Source organism: Natrix helvetica, assembly GCF_964273705.1.
Source record: "Natrix helvetica genome assembly, chromosome: 4".
Taxonomy (NCBI): domain Eukaryota; kingdom Metazoa; phylum Chordata; class Lepidosauria; order Squamata; family Natricidae; genus Natrix; species Natrix helvetica.
The window spans coordinates 12,641,373-12,661,581 of NC_138550.1; the positions used below are offsets into that span (position 1 = coordinate 12,641,373).

The 20,209-nt window shown below is 42.1% G+C and overlaps 1 protein-coding gene across 1 annotated transcript in view; it reads right to left on the reverse strand.

Moving 5' to 3' along the window:
• Positions 1–20,209, reverse strand: part of SESN3 (sestrin 3) — a 70,919-nt gene that overhangs the window by 4,241 nt on the left and 46,469 nt on the right. The window contains exons 2-8 of the mRNA XM_081950706.1: positions 18,753–18,818; positions 15,554–15,751; positions 13,289–13,471; positions 9,578–9,814; positions 6,832–6,970; positions 4,305–4,423; positions 1,697–1,887 (exon numbers count right to left, since the gene is read on the reverse strand). Of these exons, the coding sequence (XP_081806832.1) occupies positions 1,697–1,887; positions 4,305–4,423; positions 6,832–6,970; positions 9,578–9,814; positions 13,289–13,471; positions 15,554–15,751; positions 18,753–18,818 (1,133 nt within the window). The remainder of the gene's footprint in view (positions 1–1,696; positions 1,888–4,304; positions 4,424–6,831; positions 6,971–9,577; positions 9,815–13,288; positions 13,472–15,553; positions 15,752–18,752; positions 18,819–20,209) is intronic.

The following is a 20,209-nucleotide window of genomic DNA, read 5'->3' on the forward strand; positions in this document are numbered from 1 at the left end:
ACAGTAGTAACTGTGAAAGGGATCTTGGAGTCCTAATGGACAACCATTTAAATATGAGCCAGCCGTGTGCAGCAGCTGCCAAAAAAGCCAACATAGTTCTAGGCTGCATCAACAGAGGGATAGAATCAAGATCACGTGAAGTTTTAATACCACTTTATAAGGCCTTGGTAAGGCCACACTTGGAATACTGCATCCAGTTTTGGTCGCCACGATGTAGAAAAGATGTGGAGACTCTAGAAAGAGTGCAGAGAAGAGCAACGGAGGATTAGGGGACTGGAGACTAAAACATATGAAGAATGGTTGCAGGAACTGGGTATGTCTAGTTTAATAGAAAGAAGGAGTAAGGGAGACATGATAGCAGTGTTGCAATATCTCAGGGGTTGCCACAAAGAAGAGGGAGTCAAACTATTCTCCAAGACACCTGAGGGTAGAACAAGAAGCAATGGGTGGAAACTAATCAAGAAGAGAAGCAACTTAGAACTGAGGAGAAATTTCCTGACAGTTAGAACAATTAATCAGTGGAACAGCTTGCCTCCAGAAGTTGTGAATGCTCCAACACTGGAGGTTTTAAAGAAGATGTTGGATAATCATTTGTCTGAAGTGGTGTAGGGTTTCCTGCCTAGGCAGGGGGTTGGACTAGAAGACCTCCAAGGTCCCTTCCAAGTTTGCTATTGTATTGTATGGTGTGAAAATTTAATGCTGCTCTTCCGTCCTGTGGTCCAGATGAGGAACATTCTTTTGAAGCTGATTAAGTGGGCTACCTAACAGAAATAAGGAAGTGAGATTTCTTCCAATTATCTCCCCCCCAAATAGCAGCATTTGTAGAAAGTTTCATCAGGACTACAGCAGGGAAAGGAAAATAGGGTTAAATATTAAAAGAACACAGGTAATCCTCCCCTTATAACAATTCATTTAGTGACCGTTCAAAGTTCACGACGACACTGGAAAAAAGTGACTTATGACCCTTTTTCACTCTTACGGGCACTGAAGCGTCCCCAGGATGCACGTAATCAAAATTCCGGCGCTTGACCACTGACTCATATTTATGACAGTTGCAGAATCTTGGAGTCATGTGATCACCTTGTGCGACCCTCTGACAACTTAACAACCATGTTACTTATTTAACAGATGCAGTGATTCACTTAACAATCGTGGCCAGAAAAGATATAAAATGGGGATGTAAAACTCACTTAACAACGGCCCCAGAGCAATTAGCAAGAGAAATCTGGGCTCAATTGTGGTCATAAGTTGTGGACTACCGGTATTAAAAAGCAAGGCATAGTTAACATCATATTTACTCTGCCCCTAAATGGAAAAAGAAAGCTTCCTGATCCTACAGCATTTCTTCAGTTCTTGGGAAAACAAACAAACAAATAGTGGCTGGATATTACTATACCTCGAGCGAATGCCATCATATTACTTTTGACTGTGTTTATTTCTGTTCTCTAATTATACATGCATATTCACTTATGCCTTTCTATCTCACTGTGTTCAGGGGAATGCAAGATAACGTATACTGAGGTTCTCTCACTCAAAAGGGTAATGTTTATGACTATGGTTATAACTGCCTCTATTGCATCGTATTCAATTTTTCAAACATAAAGTACTATTTAACTACAATACATAACACCGCTGATTATAGAGAGTCCGGGAACTACGGAATACCATCCATTATCCCAACCAGTGTATAATCTACCTTATTCCAAACATACAGTGAACGTAATTAAATAAAGCTCTTCTTAACATGGTGGTGTCAACATCTTCATGGCTGGCCATGGTATTGTAGGTGAGGTTGTAGACCATCCGAAATTTCTCGTCCAGGAGATGGCCAATGTCAGAATACAGTCTGTTCACAAGGGAGAAGCCATGATTTTCCCAAGTGTAGTCCTATAAAAAGAAATCAATTCCACCAATTTGTTTATGGTTCAGCAGTTCTTTTTCTACACCTAAACAGTTCTGGTACAGCAGGGGTGGGATTCAGCAGGTTCGGACCGGCTTGGGCAAACCGGTAGCTCCGACCATCAGCTGGGAGCGAACGGTTTGTATCAGTGGTGGGATTCACAGAATTTAACAACCGGTTCTCTGCCCTAATGACCAGCTGGGTAGGCGTGGCTCAGTGGTCATGTGACTGGGTGGGCGTGACCAACTCAACGTCACTCCCGTTGATGGGCACTTAGCTGTTACAATGTAATAAGGTTTAACCGGAGAGGCAGTTTCTGTAAACAGGGCAATAAAGATTAGGCTAGAAACAATACCAGGATGTTTCCTTCCTGCCTTCTTTACAGGATTAGCCCTGAAAAAGTGGGGAAAAACCAAAAACCCAAGAGATTTCTTCCAACAACCGGATCTCCCGAATATGTTCGAACTGGCTGAATCCTACCACTGGTTTGCACTGACGATGAAGTGGGCCCACCTGCCTGCCCCCGAGCTATATCGACCTATATTTCTTTTGTTTGAAGATGAGCTGATAGGTGCGGGAGAGCGGATTCACACACCACAGTTGTTTGACTCACTGGGGCTGCAGTAGAAGGTAAGTTTTGAGCTGTTTTCAAAGCCACTGAGCATGCGCAGAGCATGCATTTGGTGTGTGTGTGTGTGTATGTGTGTGTGTGCGAGTGAAGTGCGCACTCAGCGAACCGGTTGTTACACTGGTTAAATCCCACCACTGTGGTACACGTAATCCTTTAGTGACCGTTCAAAGTTACGGCACTGAAAATAGTGACTTATCACCATTTTTCACACTTATGAGTCCCAGGATCACGTGGTCAAAATTCAGATGCTTGGCAACTGGTTCATACTTACTGCTGATCATTGCTGTGTCCCGGGGTCATGTGATCCCCCTTTGCAACCTTCTGACCAGCAAAATCAATGGGGTAGCCAGATTCACTTAACAACTTATCAATTGCGGGGATTCACTTAGCGACTGTAGCCAGAAAGGTCATAAAACGGGGTAAAACTCACTTGACAAATGTCTCACTCAGCAACAGAAATTTTGGGCTCAATTGTGGTCGTAAAGTCAAGGACTACCTGTATATTGTTGGTTGCTCCCTGAAAGTTGTTCTAATTTGCTTGAAGAAAGAGCTTAAGTGTCATCAGAAAATGAATTCATCATTGGGGTTAAAAAAGGAAACTTTTCTGACAAACATGTTTTCTTACATTAATTTATCTTAGAATCTTTTGAGATATTTTTACTCCAACAATAACGCTTTTTAAAGAATCTATTAATCACAGACAAAGAACAAAGTAAAGTTAAAGGTAAAGATTCCCCTCGCACATATGTGCTAGTTGTTCCCGACTCTAGGGGGCAGTGCTCATCTCCGTTTCAAAGCTGAAGAGCCAGCGCTGTCCGAAGATGTCTCCGTGGTCAAATGGCCGACATGACTAAATGCCCAAGCTGTGCGGAACGCTGTTATCTTCCCACCAAAGGTGGTCCCTATTTTTCTACTTGCATTTTCTGCTAGGTTGGCAGAAGCTGGGACAAGTAATAGGAGCTCACTCCGATATGTGGCACTAGGGATTCGAACCACCGAACGGCTGACCTTTCGATTCACGAGCTCAGTGTCTTAGCCACTGAGCCACCGCGTCCCTCACTGAACCACTGTCAAAGCTGAAGCTGGCCTGACTGAGGCAAATTTTGAGGCTCCAGGGTTGCCACAATGGAGATTGAGGGTTAGGGAAGGGGGGGGAATAGTGATAGCTGGGGTTTTGTTTTAGTCAAAACAAAATAGTTCCCTGTGAACCAAGGATATTCCCACAGGTGGATGAAGAAAGGAGGAGTGATGTTATCAAGCAACCGGACTGCGCTTTGATTGGACCATGTGACTGATTGTTTGGAAAAAGGGGGAAAACATTTATTTACAATACAATACAATAGTAGAGTTGGAAGGGACCTTGGAGGTCTTCTAGTCCAACCCCCTTACTTTTAATTAGGTGAAAACCGCAGGAACCTTTAGAGTCGGTTTTCACCAGCCTGTGCCGATACAATATATCCAGAATAAATTTGAGGAATCCACCTGCCTTGCTATGGGTGTATTACTTGGAATCCCGACAGTCACCAGGACAATCCCAGGCATCTCTAGGTAAGGCTGGGAAGATTCCTAGTGTTAAGTTTCAGGAAGGAGCTTTCAATTCTGGCCTTGATAGTACAGCTTTCCCGTGTTCAGAGATGTAACAGAAAAAGAGTCATTTTGAGCAAAAGCCAAGGATGCTCACTTCAAAAAACTTAGGACTGACAAGAAGCTGCCTTCTTTACTTCTTATTTTGGTTCTCCAACGGTAAGTTTGCACATGTCACGTAAGAGTTACCTGGGCTCGAAATGTTGGAAGATGATCTTCTCCCCGTCTTGCAAAATCTTTGTAACCAAACCCAGGGTCTTCAACGTAGCAGGAAACGTCGCCGATGGAAATTAATTTGTCATCAAACGCTATTAAAGAAAAGGACAGCAGACAGTAAAATATACCCTTTTCCCCCCTGATCAGATTCATCTCAAAACAATTGTATGTTACCAAATGGGGCATGAGCCCGGGGTTGGTTCCTCATTAGCTTCCCCCAACCTAATCTTACTTCCTAATTTAGAAAGGAAATTGAGCTGCGGTGGCACAGTGGTTAGAGTACAGTACTGCGGGCTACTTCTGCGGATCACTGGCTGAAGACGTCTCCGTGGTCATGTGGCCGGCATGACTAAACGCTGAAGGCGCACAGAACACAGTTACCTTCTCACCAAAGGTGGTCCCTATTTTTCTACTTGCATTTTTAAAAAGTTTTCAAACTGCTAGGGTGGCAGAAGCTGGGACAAGTAACGGGAGCTCACTCCGTTACGCGGCACTGGGGATTCAAACTGCCGATACGCCGACCTTTCTGATCGACAAGCTCAGCGTCTTAGCCACTGAGCCATCGTGTCCCTATGGATTAGCAGCACCAACCATTGAAGGCAGGGCATCTCTCTTACCAAGAAACCCTCCATCCGTTTTCTCCTCTCTGCCAACTAAATGTTCAAAGGATTTAAGTTTGCTAAATACCCTTTTTGAAGCTTGACTGCTGCAAAGGTGTTTGCAAATTATCTCACTTCCCCATCTGGGCTGACTCCCAGGCATCCTAATGAAATTGGGTGGGGAACCTGCTCGGTGTCTATTAGAAGCCCCATTAAAAAGAAACCCTTGAGTTCACCCAACTGTTACAAGGCCACCTTTATTTTTTTAAAAAAATTCTGGCTCATTCATTAGCCAATTAAAACATAAGTATGTGGGAAGAAACCTTATTGGCAAGCATCCAAATAGTTTCTTAATGCGGTTTAACAAATCAGAAGTTGTCAAGCCTTGAATTATGTCTTGTTTTGTGACTGATTCCTGCCATTTCTTTTGAAACAGGCTTTCTGGAAGGTATGTGACAGCATTTTTAAAAAACAACAACAACAACTCCAACATGTTATTAAAAGCAGAAACTAAGCAGTAAAAGAGTTTCTATCTGCCTTGTCTTTGCAGCCTACATCCTTTTCGTTTTCCATTTTGAGTGGTATAAAAAACATTTACTGTATGGGATAACTTGCTTCAAAAACATTATTTTTTAAAAAAAAAAGTCAAGGTTGATCAAAAGACTTAAAAAGTTATTTAAAGGCAAAGGAAATGCTTTCAGGCTGCTAACCAGCCCCATGGCTGCATGGTCCTCTGAGCTCTTCACCCAAGGCCTCAGAGCAGGGGTGCCAAACTCACGGCCCGATGGCCAGATCTGTCCCACGGGGTGCTTAGATCTGACCCTGGAAACAGTGAAGGTCTGGCCCATGGCGCCTTTGCCAGTGAAAACGGTGCTTGTGAGGGCCGCTTGTGGCCCTCCCGAGCGCCATTTTCACTGGCAGAGGGTTGCAGGAGGCCGTGGCGGCTGAAAACGGAGCTTGGAAGCCCATTTTTTCTGGCAGAGTGCTTGGGCTACCACAGGCGCCCCTGACACGAGTGACATCAAGCTGGTCACATCCCCTGCCCTCCCGAGGTCAAACACAACCCTGATACGGCCCTTAATGAAATCGAGTTTGACACCCCTGCCTTAGAGCCATGTTTCACTCCTTTTTGGAAGGCCAGGACAGTAGGGGCCTGCCTCACTTCCAGGAGAATAATAATCCACATGGCAGAGCCCGCCAATCAAAATGCTTACACTCAGCAATATCCCTTCCCTGCCTGATCGGGTAGGACAGGCTGATTTAATGGGACGAAGATGGTTCCCTAGAGAGCCAGGCCCCATGACATATAGGACTTTAAAGGGCATAACGAAACACCTTGGATTGGACCTGGGAGCAAACTGGCACCCAAAATGCAGTTTGCAGAGCAAAAGTGTTACATGGCTGGCTGAGGAATTCCAGGAATTGAAATTCACACCTCTCGAAATTGCTGAGGTTGGGAAATACATTGCTCTAAAGTCTCTAAGATTTCACTGAGCTACCTGGGGCAAATCTTTTATTATTATTATTTTTGAATATGTCACTTCATATTCCCGGTGATGAATGAGCTATTTGAACATTCCAAGACTCTTTGTACATCTTCTAATCTCGTTTTCATTTTCTTTTTGCAAAGTTAGCATGTCAGAGAGAAGACGAGCTAAAGCCTTCCAGACTTTTTTTTTTTTATGACTAAAAATTTATTGCCGGTGTAGGGAAACATACAAAGAGTGTCCCACTTAGAATACTCCGAGTCTGAAGAAAGCAGATTTCTCTGCATGTATAAACTGGCTCAGAAAAACCTCCAGCAAGTGAGAACAGATCTGTAAGTTTAGCTTGATTTTATTGCATTCAGCGGACGGATCTGAATTACGAAAGGAGCTCCTGTAGAGCAGAGAGGGCAATACCTTCAGTAACAACTAGGAGGCTCTCTGATTGTTCTTTCTCAAAGCGTGTATCCATTTCTTCTGGGGAAGCCTCGTCCTCCTCTTGCAGCCTCTTCATTCTATCCATCAAGGCCTCCAACTCACTTAACGAATCAGAGAGCTAAAACAGACCACAAGTAGGAAGAATGTTAACAGTTATTGATTTCTCTTTTGAGATGAAACTAATTTTTGCTTACTATTCTACTCCTACCGTATTTCCCCCAAAATAAGGCAGGGTCTTATTTTCTTTTGACCCCTGAAATAAGCGCTTGGCCTTATTTTCGGGGAGGTCTTATTATTTTTGAGGTGCAGGAAGCAGCGAGCGTGGTCACCTGATGGCTACTGCTGTGTTGCAATATTTTTGGGGAGGGCCTATTTTCAGGGGAAGGGTTATTTTAGTGCATGCACTCAAAAACCCGATTGGGCTTATTATTCGGGGAGATCTTATTTTGGGGAAAACAGGGTACTACGACTACTACATTTATGTTGGGAGCACAGAAGCGCTTCCAGGTTGAAAGGTTTGAACAGTGATACCACTCTTGCCTGTGGGACACCCAGTTTGGGTGTGTGTGTTCCTTTCATGTGCCCATTAACCTGCGCACTGAAGTGGTACCCATCTACCTACTCATGGTTGCCCTCTTTCAAACTGCTGAGTCAGCAGGAGCTGGAGAGTATGATGGCAGCTCATCCCTATTTTATATTCTATTCTATATGGCTATTCTGCTTTTTATATTTTATACTCACCAAAGTTTTTTGGGGGGCAGAGGGATACTTGTGTTCTATTCCTGGCTAAATTAATTGGAGGGGAAGCATTTATATTCTTTCCTAGCCATGGTAGACAAGTTATTAAGAAAAGAGTCAAAATACACCATAGGGCTGAAAATACCATTTAGGCTCTTGGATCTAAATTCTCACTTCATGCAAAAATCCAAATTAAAGCATCTAGAACAGATTGGTGACCAGATGGGGATTTTCTGGCTAATCAAGCTTCTGATAAAGGAGATATTATGGGATCACCCATTTGCACTCCAGACAGCAGCTCCTCATAAGTGGACTGCTCATGATTAGAATGGCTGGGAGTCAAGGGATTTCCACCAAGTTCACAGCCATCATGTAGCCTTATGGACAGAAAGTTCTGTGGAAACATATTTCTTAATCACTTTTTGAAATTGCTCACCTGTTATTCAACTATTAAGAGCCTTCTGTACTACAAATTTGATGTTATGCACAAGGGGAATTTAACTTCTTGAAAGACGTTTCAAAGGTAAGTTTAAGGGAGATTACAATATTGATTTTAAAAATTTATAATAAATAGATGAAGGGCCCAGATGGATTTAGAATAAACATTTCAAATTATCATTACTTCTCATTAGAAAAAGCTGTCTTAAAGGAAATGATAGGATGTCAAGTTGAATCTTGGACACTGGAGGGAATCAGAAGAAACTAAAGTTTACAATTATAAGAGAACACTACTTATATTTGACTTGTTACTACAGAATGGGGCAAAATATTTGAACACATGGGTGTTTTGGAGAATATTTTTGAACAATGGACCCCGAAGACAATTTTAAGAGTGTCTGTTTTAAGAGTGTAGATAGACTGTGTTTAAAAGATGTTATGGAAGAAGAACAAGTTTTACTGGATAAGACTGACACCAATCTGAAAGTGGATTTAAAAATGATAAATTACAAGAATGGTATGGAAAAAGATGCTAGACTGGATTTACAAATGAAACCAGCTAACGTCTTAATAATTATAGGGGATGCATAAATGGGAAACCAAAAGAGCAACTTGGATATCTCTCTTATATTGGATTTACAAAAGAGACTTTTCAAAGTTCTGAAGAATTTTGTGAGAAGGGGCAAAGGAAAAAAAAATTGAAAAGAAAACCAGTTCTAGAATTAGAGTTTGAAAGAACTAAAGATCAAGATGGTTACAAAGAAAAAGAATGAATTTAAAATATTTTTTAAAAAATCAAATTTAAAATAGATGCGATGATATTTCTGGGTAACCTGTTAATAGACTTTTGCTGACGAGGATTGAATGAGGGGTTTAAGAATTTGTTTACAGATAAGAGATGAGCTACAAAATATTGTTTGTTGCATTTGAAGAGATGGTGATAAGTTACTAAAATTGTTTATACTTGTGAAAGGGAATTCATTTCTTTATATATTTGTTCTTTCTTTTCTTTATTACATTCTTATTTTTCTTTTCTGTGTCCTTTTTTAATCCTTTCTGCACTTTCTATTTTTTTCTATTTTGTAGTTTATCAATGTACTTATCCGTATTAATAAAATTTTCTGAAGTTTAGGAAAACTTTTATTTTTCTTTCCAGCTTTGGGATTCAATGACATTTTCTGTATAAGAAGGAAATCACTATTGCCAAGAAATTTAAAAGGCGAATTGTTGGGAAATGTGGTTCCCTCCCTTCCTATGGGTCATTTCTTCAGACTCTTTACCAACTGCTTGCATCTTAATCCCAACAATATTTTCTCCTCCAAGAACAGACGGTGCCCTACAACTACCACTTCTGTTGACTTTTTAGCCCCTGCTCTCCATCCAACCCTTGGATCTTAGTTCTGCTGGGATTTGCTTCCCACATGCCGAGCATTGATAGACTCCAGAGAAAACCCGCAAGCCAAAATGATCTCCCCTTCCAAGCCAGCTTTTATAACATCAACGAAAGTCAGAGGAGAGACGAGAAAGGAACAACCTTCAAACAACTAACCCCAAAGCTGTTACTTTTGAGGGTTGCGTTTTCAATGTTGTTGTCATTGGCGAGATCACAGACGCAGAAGTGGTTAACTGATATGAGTCGGTAGCCGTTGGAGGTCCCAAAATCTCTCTCTGGATTGATGCCACTGCCAAAAACGAAACTTGCCAGGGAGTGATAATGTGCCAAAAGGACCACAGCATGCACTAGTTCAGGAAGAGACCAATTATTTTCTCCTGTCTTCACAAGTTTCTGAAACAAAAGAAGAGGGGAAAAAAACACTACATATGTGAAAAAACACTACATAAATTCATATATATATATATTTGAGTCATATTTAGTCATACCAGGGGTTGTAACACAAATACATACCTATTTCCCTGGCTCAACTGATAAGGAACAGAGCCCGTGGCTTAGTGGCTAAAACTCCTGCCTAAGATATATACAGCCCGGGTTCAAATCCCAGTAAGGGTATGGCTAGCTGATGAGAGCTAATTAGCTCGAAATAGATCTATACTAGTCTCCCTTTATTTATTTATCAGTACAAATATAACACAAATATATATATGTGTGTATATGTATATGTATATGTATATGTATATGTATATGTATATGTATATGTACATGTACATGTACATGTATAGGAACAGGCAGGATGTGTTTTCCCCGGCTGAGTTTTAATTTCTGAATTGGAAGCAGCAAAACCAGAGTATGCCAGGAAGCCTTCTAATCTAATCTCCTTGAATCATTTCAGCACAATTTAGAGATACTGTGTGTTTCCCACCCTTTCAGTTGCAAAATATAAATCAAAATGGAAAAAACAAGACTCTTTAGGGTTTAACCAGGATTGTAATTAACTGGTTTGATATCTCAAGACAGATTGATTTTTTAAATGGAAAAGCTCAGGGGCTCTTAGCTCTCAAACTTTGAACAAAAATGATGGTTACAAATCGCAAACATTGCATGTTGGCTATTCCTCCTCTGGAATATTTATAGATAATAAGGTTCCTCAGCTACATTTCATCCACAAAGCCAAAGTCCTTCCAAAGATGGTAGGTTTTTTTTCTGCTTTATATGAAAGGGAGGCATCGTGAAAATCATATTAATTTAACTCATTTAGAGTTAAATTAATATGATTTAGATTTAACTCATAACTTTTAAAAGTAAATTAACTTAAATCAAGATGGATTGTATTCTGGCCTTGCCAAATTACTGGGATCTTGGCTCTGGGGTGCTATTGAAATGGCAAGAGTTGCCTTAGCCTTGTGCATGCCCGCTTTAAGGTATTTTACAGTTTAATTGTATTAAATTAGGTGAGAAAAACCAAAAGTACACATATAAACTGGGTGAAACCAGGCTTAATAGCAGTGATGGTGAGAAGGATCATGGAGTCTTAATGGACAACCAGCTAAATATGAGCCTGCAGTGTGCAGTGGCAGCAAAAAAAGCCAATGCAATCCTAAATTGCATTAACAGAAGGATACAATCAAGTGAGGTACTAATACCACTCTATAAAGCCCTAGTAAGACCACACCTAGAGTACTGCATCCAGTTTTGGTCATCATCACATTATAAAAAAGATGTTGAGACTCTAGAAAAAGTGCAGAGAAGAGCAACCAGGATGATTAGGGGACTGGAGACTAAAAGATATGAAGAACAGTTACAGGCACTGGGCATGGCTAGTCCAGTGAAGAGAAGGACTAGGGGAGACATGATAGCAGTGTTCCAATATTTGAGGGGTTGCCACAGAAAGGAGGGGGGGGATGTCAAACTATTTTCCAAAGCACCTGAAGGCCACACAATGAATAATAGATGGAAACTGACCAAGGAGAGATTCAACCTAGAAATAAGGAGGAACTTTCTGACAGTGAGAACAATCAACCAATGGAACAGGAGTTGCCTTCAGAAGTTGTGCATGCTTCATCACTGGAGGCTTTCAAGAAGAGACTGGACTGCCATCTGTCAGAAATGATGTAGGGTCTCCTGCTTGAGAGGGGATTGGACTAGATGGTCTATAAGGTCCCTTCCAACTCTTGTCAATGTGTTTGAAATTTCAAGTGGAGTGGCAGGAAGGCAAGCCATACCTGCTTTTGTAACAAACTGTAAAATGAGCCAGTTCTTTTCTGAAAAAAAAGTCAAAAGCATAAACACTTTTCTCTTTTGGCTCTGCCTCATTCCCTCTAGAAGGGGCCAGTTATCACTTCCCAGGCACTACAACATGACTTAGATATGCAAGGAGAAGTTTCGGTAGGTGGGGTTTTGGATGATAAACCATGCCTGCAAACTTCTTCCTCCTTTGAAAAGAAACAAACAGACTTCCCCATGGCCTGACAGATCTTTTAATGACAAAGCCCCCAAACCCCTCAACCAAACAGGAAAAACGGCTTTAGGAGGTATCGACGGGAGAGAAGCGACATCTATAAAATGTTCCTTCTGGCTGCTCTTCTATTCCTTGACTCTGTGACGTCCGATTTACAGAAAGGTGACACAGAGCTCAAAGAAAGCTGGAAGGAGAGCTCATTCCCATCAAATCCTAGCAAAAGCTGTAAAGCAGGGGTGTCAAATTCAAAGCCCGGGGCCCAAATCTGGCTCACAGGTGTTGTGGTCTGCCAGTGGCCAGCAGAGCTGGCAGCAGAGTCGGACAGTGAGGAGGTTGGGGAGGAGCATGGGCCAGTCCTGGAGGCTGGGGAAGGCTCGGACGAGTACTCTGCGTCGGAGGCAGAGGTTGGGCCAAGGCCATCTGGTAGTGATCAAGTGCCTTTTGGAGCTAGACAGCAGTGAGGCAGAGGAGCAGTTGAAGCCTGTTCCCAGCGCAGAGCTGCCAGAAGAAAACAACAGCTAAGAAATCAGGGTTGACTTGGGAGTAAAGCCACAGGTGGACGATGAATGGCCTCTCCCATAGGAAATAAAAGAGGAGTGGAAGGGGAGTGCGGTTTGCAGGAAACAATTTGTTTGTTTGTTTGTTCGTTTCAGGAGTGCGAAGATCTGTCCATGAATCTCAGAGACTCTGTGCCAAGTCTTTCCTTGCACAGGACCTCATTTGGAAAATATTTACATGGCAGCTTTCCAAGGTAGATAAGGTTTATGGTCATAACTTCACCTTTGAAAGACTGTTTACCAGGCCTTTGCTGAATGGGAATAAGAGGAATTCACATTCGTTTAATAAAAGGAGTTTTGTCAGGACCAGGAATCTGCTTTGTGTTTTTTGGGGAAGCCTCGATCAGAACAGCAGGGTGCTTAGATCTGGCCCACGAATACCCTGGAACAGTGAAGGACAAGCCCACAGTGCCTCTGCCAGTGAAAACAGAGCTCGGGAGGGCCGCGAGCACTCGGGCCACCCCAAGGGCCCCTGACACAAGTGACGTTGAGCTGGCCACACCCACCCTGGCCATGCCCCCCATCCGACAGAGGTGGGTTGCTGCTGGTTCAGCCCGGATCAGCCAAACTGGTAGTATTGGTGACGGGAGGCTCCGCCCATCAACCCGGACGCTTCTGCACATTGCGCATGTGCAGGAGTGCATGCAGGAGCGCCCCTCAAACCAGTAGTAAAAAAAATTAGCAACCCATCTCTGCTCCCCCACCCCCTGAGAACAAACACAACCCTGATGTGGCTCTCAATGCAATCGAGTTTGACACCCCTGCTGTAAAGTTTTGGCACAGGCAAATGCTTGAACATCTGGCTTTGCCTTCTCTAGCCGATTCTTTAAAAAAACAAAGTAAATGTACCTGAATGTGCTCTTTGGAAACCAGCCACGGTCGGTGTGCAAGCAGCTTGTTGATTTCGTTCAGATTTTTCAGCCTTTGAGGAATGTATTCTAAGCCGTTCAGCCATTCTGGTATCCCTCCAGTCTTCAGGAACTCTTCCACATGTATATTTATTAGATAGGAACACTGGTGCCTGGCAGCAGCCTAAAGGCGACACCCAAAGAAGCAGATTGGAAAACAGATAGGCAGATGTAAGAGGGGAAATAAAATCGCTTTACAACAAGGAAGAGAGAACCCGGCATTCAAGTCTTTTCACAAGAAAAGTTTACAAGAAATTTCGCTGCGATTGTTTTTAACAGAAAAGAAGATGTGTGAAACATATTCAGGTAGACCTCGACTTACAACCAGTGGTGGGATTCAGTCAATTCAGACCGGTTCGGGCGAACCAGATGTTAATTTTAATCTGGTTCACTGAAGCTGTAGTTACAAGGACTGGCTGACCCCACCTACTCCTCCCCGCCTCTCCGCAGGAGTGTCACACGGCCCATTTTGGATGCCAGGTAAGTGCAGGGCCCTCGTGGAAGCTCTGGGAGGGCAAAAAACTGGCCTACTGGAAGTATTGGAAGTCCGGAAATGAGCCCATTTCCGGCCTCCAGAGCCAGGGGTGGCTGTTTTCGCCCTCTCGGAGGTTCGAGCAAAGCATCCAGAGCCTGGGGAGGGCGAAAACGCCTCCCTGTCGCCATGGTGCAGGACGCCAACTAGGTCACACCCACCATGGCCACGCCCACCTAGCAACTGGGCAGAGAACCGGCTGCTAAAATTTTTAAATCCCACCCCTGCTTACAACAGTCGGTTCAGTAACTGTTTGAAGTTGCAACGGCATTGGGGGGAAAAAGATTTATGACCATTTTTCACACTCATGGACCACTGCAGCACACACACACACACACACGCCCATGGTCACATGATCAAAATTCAGATGCTTGGCAACCGGTTCACGTTTGTGATGCATTGTCCTGGGGTCCTTCTGCGACCTTCTTACAAGCAAAGTCAATGGGGAAACCAGATTCACTTACCTTGTTACTGACTTAACAACTGCAGAGATTCACTTAACAACTGTGGCAAGAAAGGTTCTAAAATGGGGGGGAAAACTCACTTTTCAAATGTCTCACCTAGCATCGGAAATTATGGGCTCAATTCTGGTTGTTAAGTTAAGGTCTACCTGTATATTGCCTAAAATGGCCAAGGCTAGGTGTACCCATTACGTCAACGTTCTGTACAAAAATAAGAACTCTGGCACAACACTTATGACTGTTAAGCTGTTAAGTGTAGAAGCCATTCGCTTAAATTTTGCCTTTCTCAGGAATTCATTGTGGCTTTAAGAAAACGGGTATTATTCAACCATAACTTTTCCAATACCACCACGAGAATAACAATATATTGTACTGCAGTAGAAAGTTTTGACTACTGGAAAAAGTATTTACCAATGCTGAATGCTGTATTTTAGCTATTGCAAAATTTTGAAAACTATAGATTATAGTTTTAATTGATTCCAAGCGCAGAATTCAGAGTTCCTTGTTTAAGATGGGTGCTTCGATCTGGCCCTGGAAACAGGGAATGACTAGTGCACGGTGCCTCTGCCAGCAAAAACAGAGCTTGTGAGGGCCACGTGCAGCCCTCCTGAGCTCCGTTTTTACTGGCGGTGGGTTGCAGGAGGCTGTCGCAACTGAAAACAGAACTCGGGAGCCCATTTTTGCTGGCAGAGCACTCGGGCTACCACGGGCGCCCCCGACACAAGTGACATCGAGCTGGCCATGCCCACCCTGAAACTCTGAAGTCAAACACAATCCTGATGCAGCCCTCAATGAAATCAAGATTGACACCCCTGATTTAAAAGATTATTGGCAACGTATTATTATGGATTATTGGCCACGTATCTCACACAATGATCGTAGATAGCTCACAACCGCCACATTTTGAGTGAACAAAGCATACCGTACCCGTAAAGTGTTAAAAATGAAGAGACTCCATCTATGACTATAGACTAGATATGTGTGTGTGTGTGTGTGTGTGTGTGTGTGTGTGTGTGTGTGTGTGTGTGTGCATGTGTCTGTGTGTCTTAGGTCCAGCTGCTGGGTATCTTGGAGGAAAGATCAACTAGATGTGGGTGACAGGGTTATCTCTTTTCAGTTCAGAAGAAGATCACGCTTGCTTTAACTTACAACACTAGGGGAAAACATAATGTAATTATGACAGGAGATGAATCAAGACTTTTTCAGGGCTTACCATGATTGCTATGTAGTGCCGGTAGGGCAAAGGAAGAGGACCATCCACACGCAACATATAAAACTGACTGCGGAGAAAAGACTCCAGGTACTGAATGTGTAAACTCATGACCTGAGTGACATTGTCTAGGCGACCAGATGTAGAATATTCTTCCACCAGCAGATGCATACGTTCATTCAAACTATTGGCTTGCATAACCTTTGGAGAAAGTTCAAACGAAAAAAAAAGAAGACATTATTGATCTGATTCAGTTTTACATGTTATAAATAATTATTCCAAGAGATTATTTAAGAAGAAGCAGGTGTGGAAGTTTAAATGAGATTAAGTGAAAGAACTAAAATAATAATAAAATAATAGCAGGAGCAATAGCACTTAGACGTATATAACGTTTCATAGTGCTTTTACAGCCCTTTCTAAGCTGTTTACAAAGTCAGCATATTGCCCCCAACAATCTGGGTCCTCATTTTACCGATGTCAGAAGGATGGAAGGCTGAACAATATATATATATATATATATATATATATATATATATATATATATATATATATATATATATATATATATATATATATATATATATATATATATATATATATATATATATATATAATATCAGCCATAGTATAACAGAATTTCAGCTGCACTGAAGGCCATCTGAAGAAACCTACTGTATTTTTCAGAGTATAAGACATACCTTTTTCCCTGAAAAAAAGAGGCTGAAAATCTAAGTGCGTCTTATACACTGAATACAGCATTTTTTTTTTGCCTCCAGAAACCCCGCCCCCTTTACCAAAATGGCTGTGCAGAGCCTCTAGGAAGCTTCTAGAGTGCTCCTGGGGGGCTGGGGAGGGTAGAAATGAGCCAAAAACACTCCGTTTTTTGCTCAATTTTGCCCCCCCCCCCCCGTCCCCAGGAGCACTCTATAAGCCTCCTAAAGGCTATCCATGCCCTTTTTAAATTGCTTTTGCGCGCGCCCCCCCAGGAGCACTCAGCTAGCCTCCTAAAGGCTATTCATGTCCTTTTAAAAAAACCGGGCCCATTTTTGTGAAAAATGGGCCCTTTTTGGGAGATTTGCAGAGTGCAAAACCTTTTTTTAAAAAAATTTGCCTCTTCAAAACCTAGGTGGGTTTTATACTCCGGTGCGTCTTATACTCCGAAAAATGCGGTAGTTGTTTATCCTAAGTGGTTTAGCAGAATGCTGAACTAAAATCTGTTGAACAAAGCCTGTGTTAGTCTTGAAGATAGGTTGACAGATCTGCTGCAACTTAGGCTTCTAAGTAAAAAATGATCCTTAACACCATTGGGCTGAGAAAGGCATAATTTGCACAATCCCTATAGTAGATTATTTCTCCGGATGGATTGGTAATGCAATCCTGGCTTGATGTCAGACCTTCCTCAGCTTGATCTTCTCACTAAAAACGATCCTTAACTCCATTTGGTGAGCAAGGTATAGTGTACTAGAAGTCAAGTGAATGACAGTACTGCAAAGCCAGAACTGAAATTCGTGCGCCAAAACCTCAGGTGAAAACTGTCCAATAATTTCAAAGAAGAGATTTTGGAATCGGCCACTCTGATTGTAGGCTGGCTTGCAGCACCATTCTTCTCATCATGGAGCAACCTTAAGCGCCGTCTCGGGCAGGCAACTTCGCTTTCTTAACTTAACCCTCCCGCCAAGTTTCATGACAGACTGGTACTGAAACGATTGCAGAGTGCAGGCCTGAGGCGGCAGTTCTGACTTAAGCAATCTGTTCTTTTTGTTCTTTGGTCAATACCAGAAAAAGTAGGCAGAGCAAAGAACAAAAATGAAGCAATATCTTAAGTCCAGACACAGCAAAATAAAATACGACAGGATATGAAAAACAGAAGACAAAGTCCTTAGTGTCCCAAGATTATGTGATTACCTTTTGCAACCTTCTGATGAGCAAAGTCAATGGGGAAACCAGACTCACTTAACAATCGGGTTACTAACTTATCAACTGCAGTGATTTATTTAACAACTGAGGCAAGAAAGGTTGTAAAATGGGGTAAAATCACTTAACAACTATCTCACTAAACAACAGAAATTTCGGGCTCAATTCTGGTCATAAGTTGAGGACTACCTGTAGTTAAAGGTAAAGGTTCCCCTCGCACATATATGCTACTCGTTCCCGACTCTAGGGGGTGGTGTTCATCTCCATTTCAAAGCTGAAGAGCCAGCGCTATCCGAAGACGTCTCCGTGGTCATGTGGGTGGCATGACTAAACACTGAAGGCGCACAGAACGCTGTTACTTTCCCACCAAAGAAGGTCCCTATTTTTCTACTTGCATTTTTTAATGTGCTTTCGAACTGCTAGGTTGGCAGAAGCTGGGACAAGTGACGGGAGTTATATTCCGTTACCCGGCGCTAGGGATTCGAACCAACGAACTGCCGACCTTTCTGATTGACAAGCTCATCGTCTTAGCCACTGAGCCACCTGTAGTTAGAGTTGCTCAAATTCAATAGTAAAATGGCCAAACAAGTTTTCCTCAGCCATTCTATCATTGCTAAGCCATTACCAAGAAAGTACCGCTCTGTGTATTATCTCCCCATATTCTGACAATTTAGCTACAGTTTTATCCTAATTCTTCCTTAACAAATTCCCTCTCCCAAAACCCTTAATTTTCAGTGTCATATCCTTGTATTGCACAATTTGGGTACATTCCTGCACATTAGGCACAAATAAAGATCTATTACTATTCAGCACCAGATTCATATTATTTTCAAATCTATCCTAATATTCCTCCTCGATACAGTTTTTCCTCTGTCAAAAAGCTAAAGAAGCTTAGACCATTATTAAAAAGCAAAGTTTTAATGTGGCATAAATATTCATAACATGCAGTCCACTCTAGCTGATACATTTTTAACAACCAAAAGCATTCAAATCATTTCAAATCAAATACATAAATATCCAAGTTCAAAATAACTATTTTAATTTACAAGAGGGGAAAAATAGAATTTTTAGTAAGTTTTGCTACCAAAGTTTAAGCTTTTGAATTTCCTGTACATCAGACTTAAGCCTCAAAAGCTTGATTCAAAGCTTTGGATTTTAAACTGTTGGGACATTCCAGAAATTAAAATGGCCATGGTGGAAATTATTCAATAGGTCCATAATCTCCTTGCACTGCTTTGCTGCTTCATGTTCATTTCTTCAAAGGAAGGAAAAAAGAAGAACAACTTACATCCTTCTCTGGTATAAAGGCACTTGGTCCTCTTGTTAAAGGCAGAGATACTCTGATTTTCTTTTCCTGTAAAAGAAAGTAACAGATGCAATTTTTAGCATAACTTTATTTGAGTGATCTTTAATATTAATATTTCCAGATGGTAATGAATCAATTGATGTTGATTGCAAAGCTTTTATGAAATCAATGGCTATATTTTAATATCTTGTCTCACGACTAACCTAAGTAAGAGGTCAATGTCAGAAGTCCACGGCATGGCCCACAAACCCTTCTACAAACTGAAAAAAACTATCTGTCTGTCTGTCTGTCTATCTGTCTGTCTGTCTGTCTGTCTGTCTGTCTGTCTGTCTGTCTGTCTATCATCTATCTATCTATCTATCTATCTATCATCTATCTATCTATCTATCATCTATCTAAAGTGGTGTGTGTGTGTGTGTGTGTGTGTGTGTGTGTTCCAGCATAACTCTGGAACGCCTCAAGCAATTTCAATCAAATTGGTACACAAATGACTTACTCTCTGGAAACAAATACTGTGGGGGTAAGACACCCCTAACACCCCTAGGGGTATGTGTTCTGTTAAGATACAGCCTGTTGTGCCTTAAAATGGATTCTACTATACAGCGCAGTGGAGTTGGCATGGTAACAGTTTCACAGTACTCCACAAGGAGGCTCCCTTGGGTATGAAGGGGGGCGGAATCCAACATTAGAAATTATGCTTCTGGGGACACAGGGAAAACATTTTAAACTATATAATTGTTGCCAAAATCAGGGCTTCGGAAGAAGTTCAGAGGTGGGTTGCTACCGGTTCGCACCGGTTCGGGCGAACCAGTGGTAGAAATTGTGACAGGGTCCCCAAACCAGTAGGAACGGCAGGCTTGCCACATCCCCAAACCGGTTCCCCAGTCACTGTGGCATGTTTTTTTGACATTTGTAATGTTCTGCGTATGCATAGACCTATTTACAGGCAACTGCACAAGCGCCAAACCGGCAGTAATGCCAGCACTCCTTGCCATTGCCTCTTCAGGAATTGTGGCGACATTCACGGAAAGAGGGAGGACAGCCCATTGCGCACTTACGTTGCCACTTGACATCGCCATTCCTGTCTAGTACAGGACTGGGATAAGTAAATACCCAGGCAACACCAGGTTATCAGCTAGTATTCTATAAATGCTACTTTCAAACTCAACTTCCATTGTTCCAATCCAATTGCAGAGCTGGATAGAATGGGTGATACAGGTGGGAAAAAATAAAGATAATTTAAAAAAGCAACAAAAGTGGTCTCAGAATTCATAAAAAGACACCCAATTTAGTAAGCTATCCCATTAAAAAAAGCATACTACAGCACTGTCGAAACCACAGAAAAGATTTTCATATTTATATATCTCATTTTTACTAAATTCTGACTCCAAGACAGTATTAAAAGCAAAAATGCAATATTATCTTAAAAGCAACTGGAA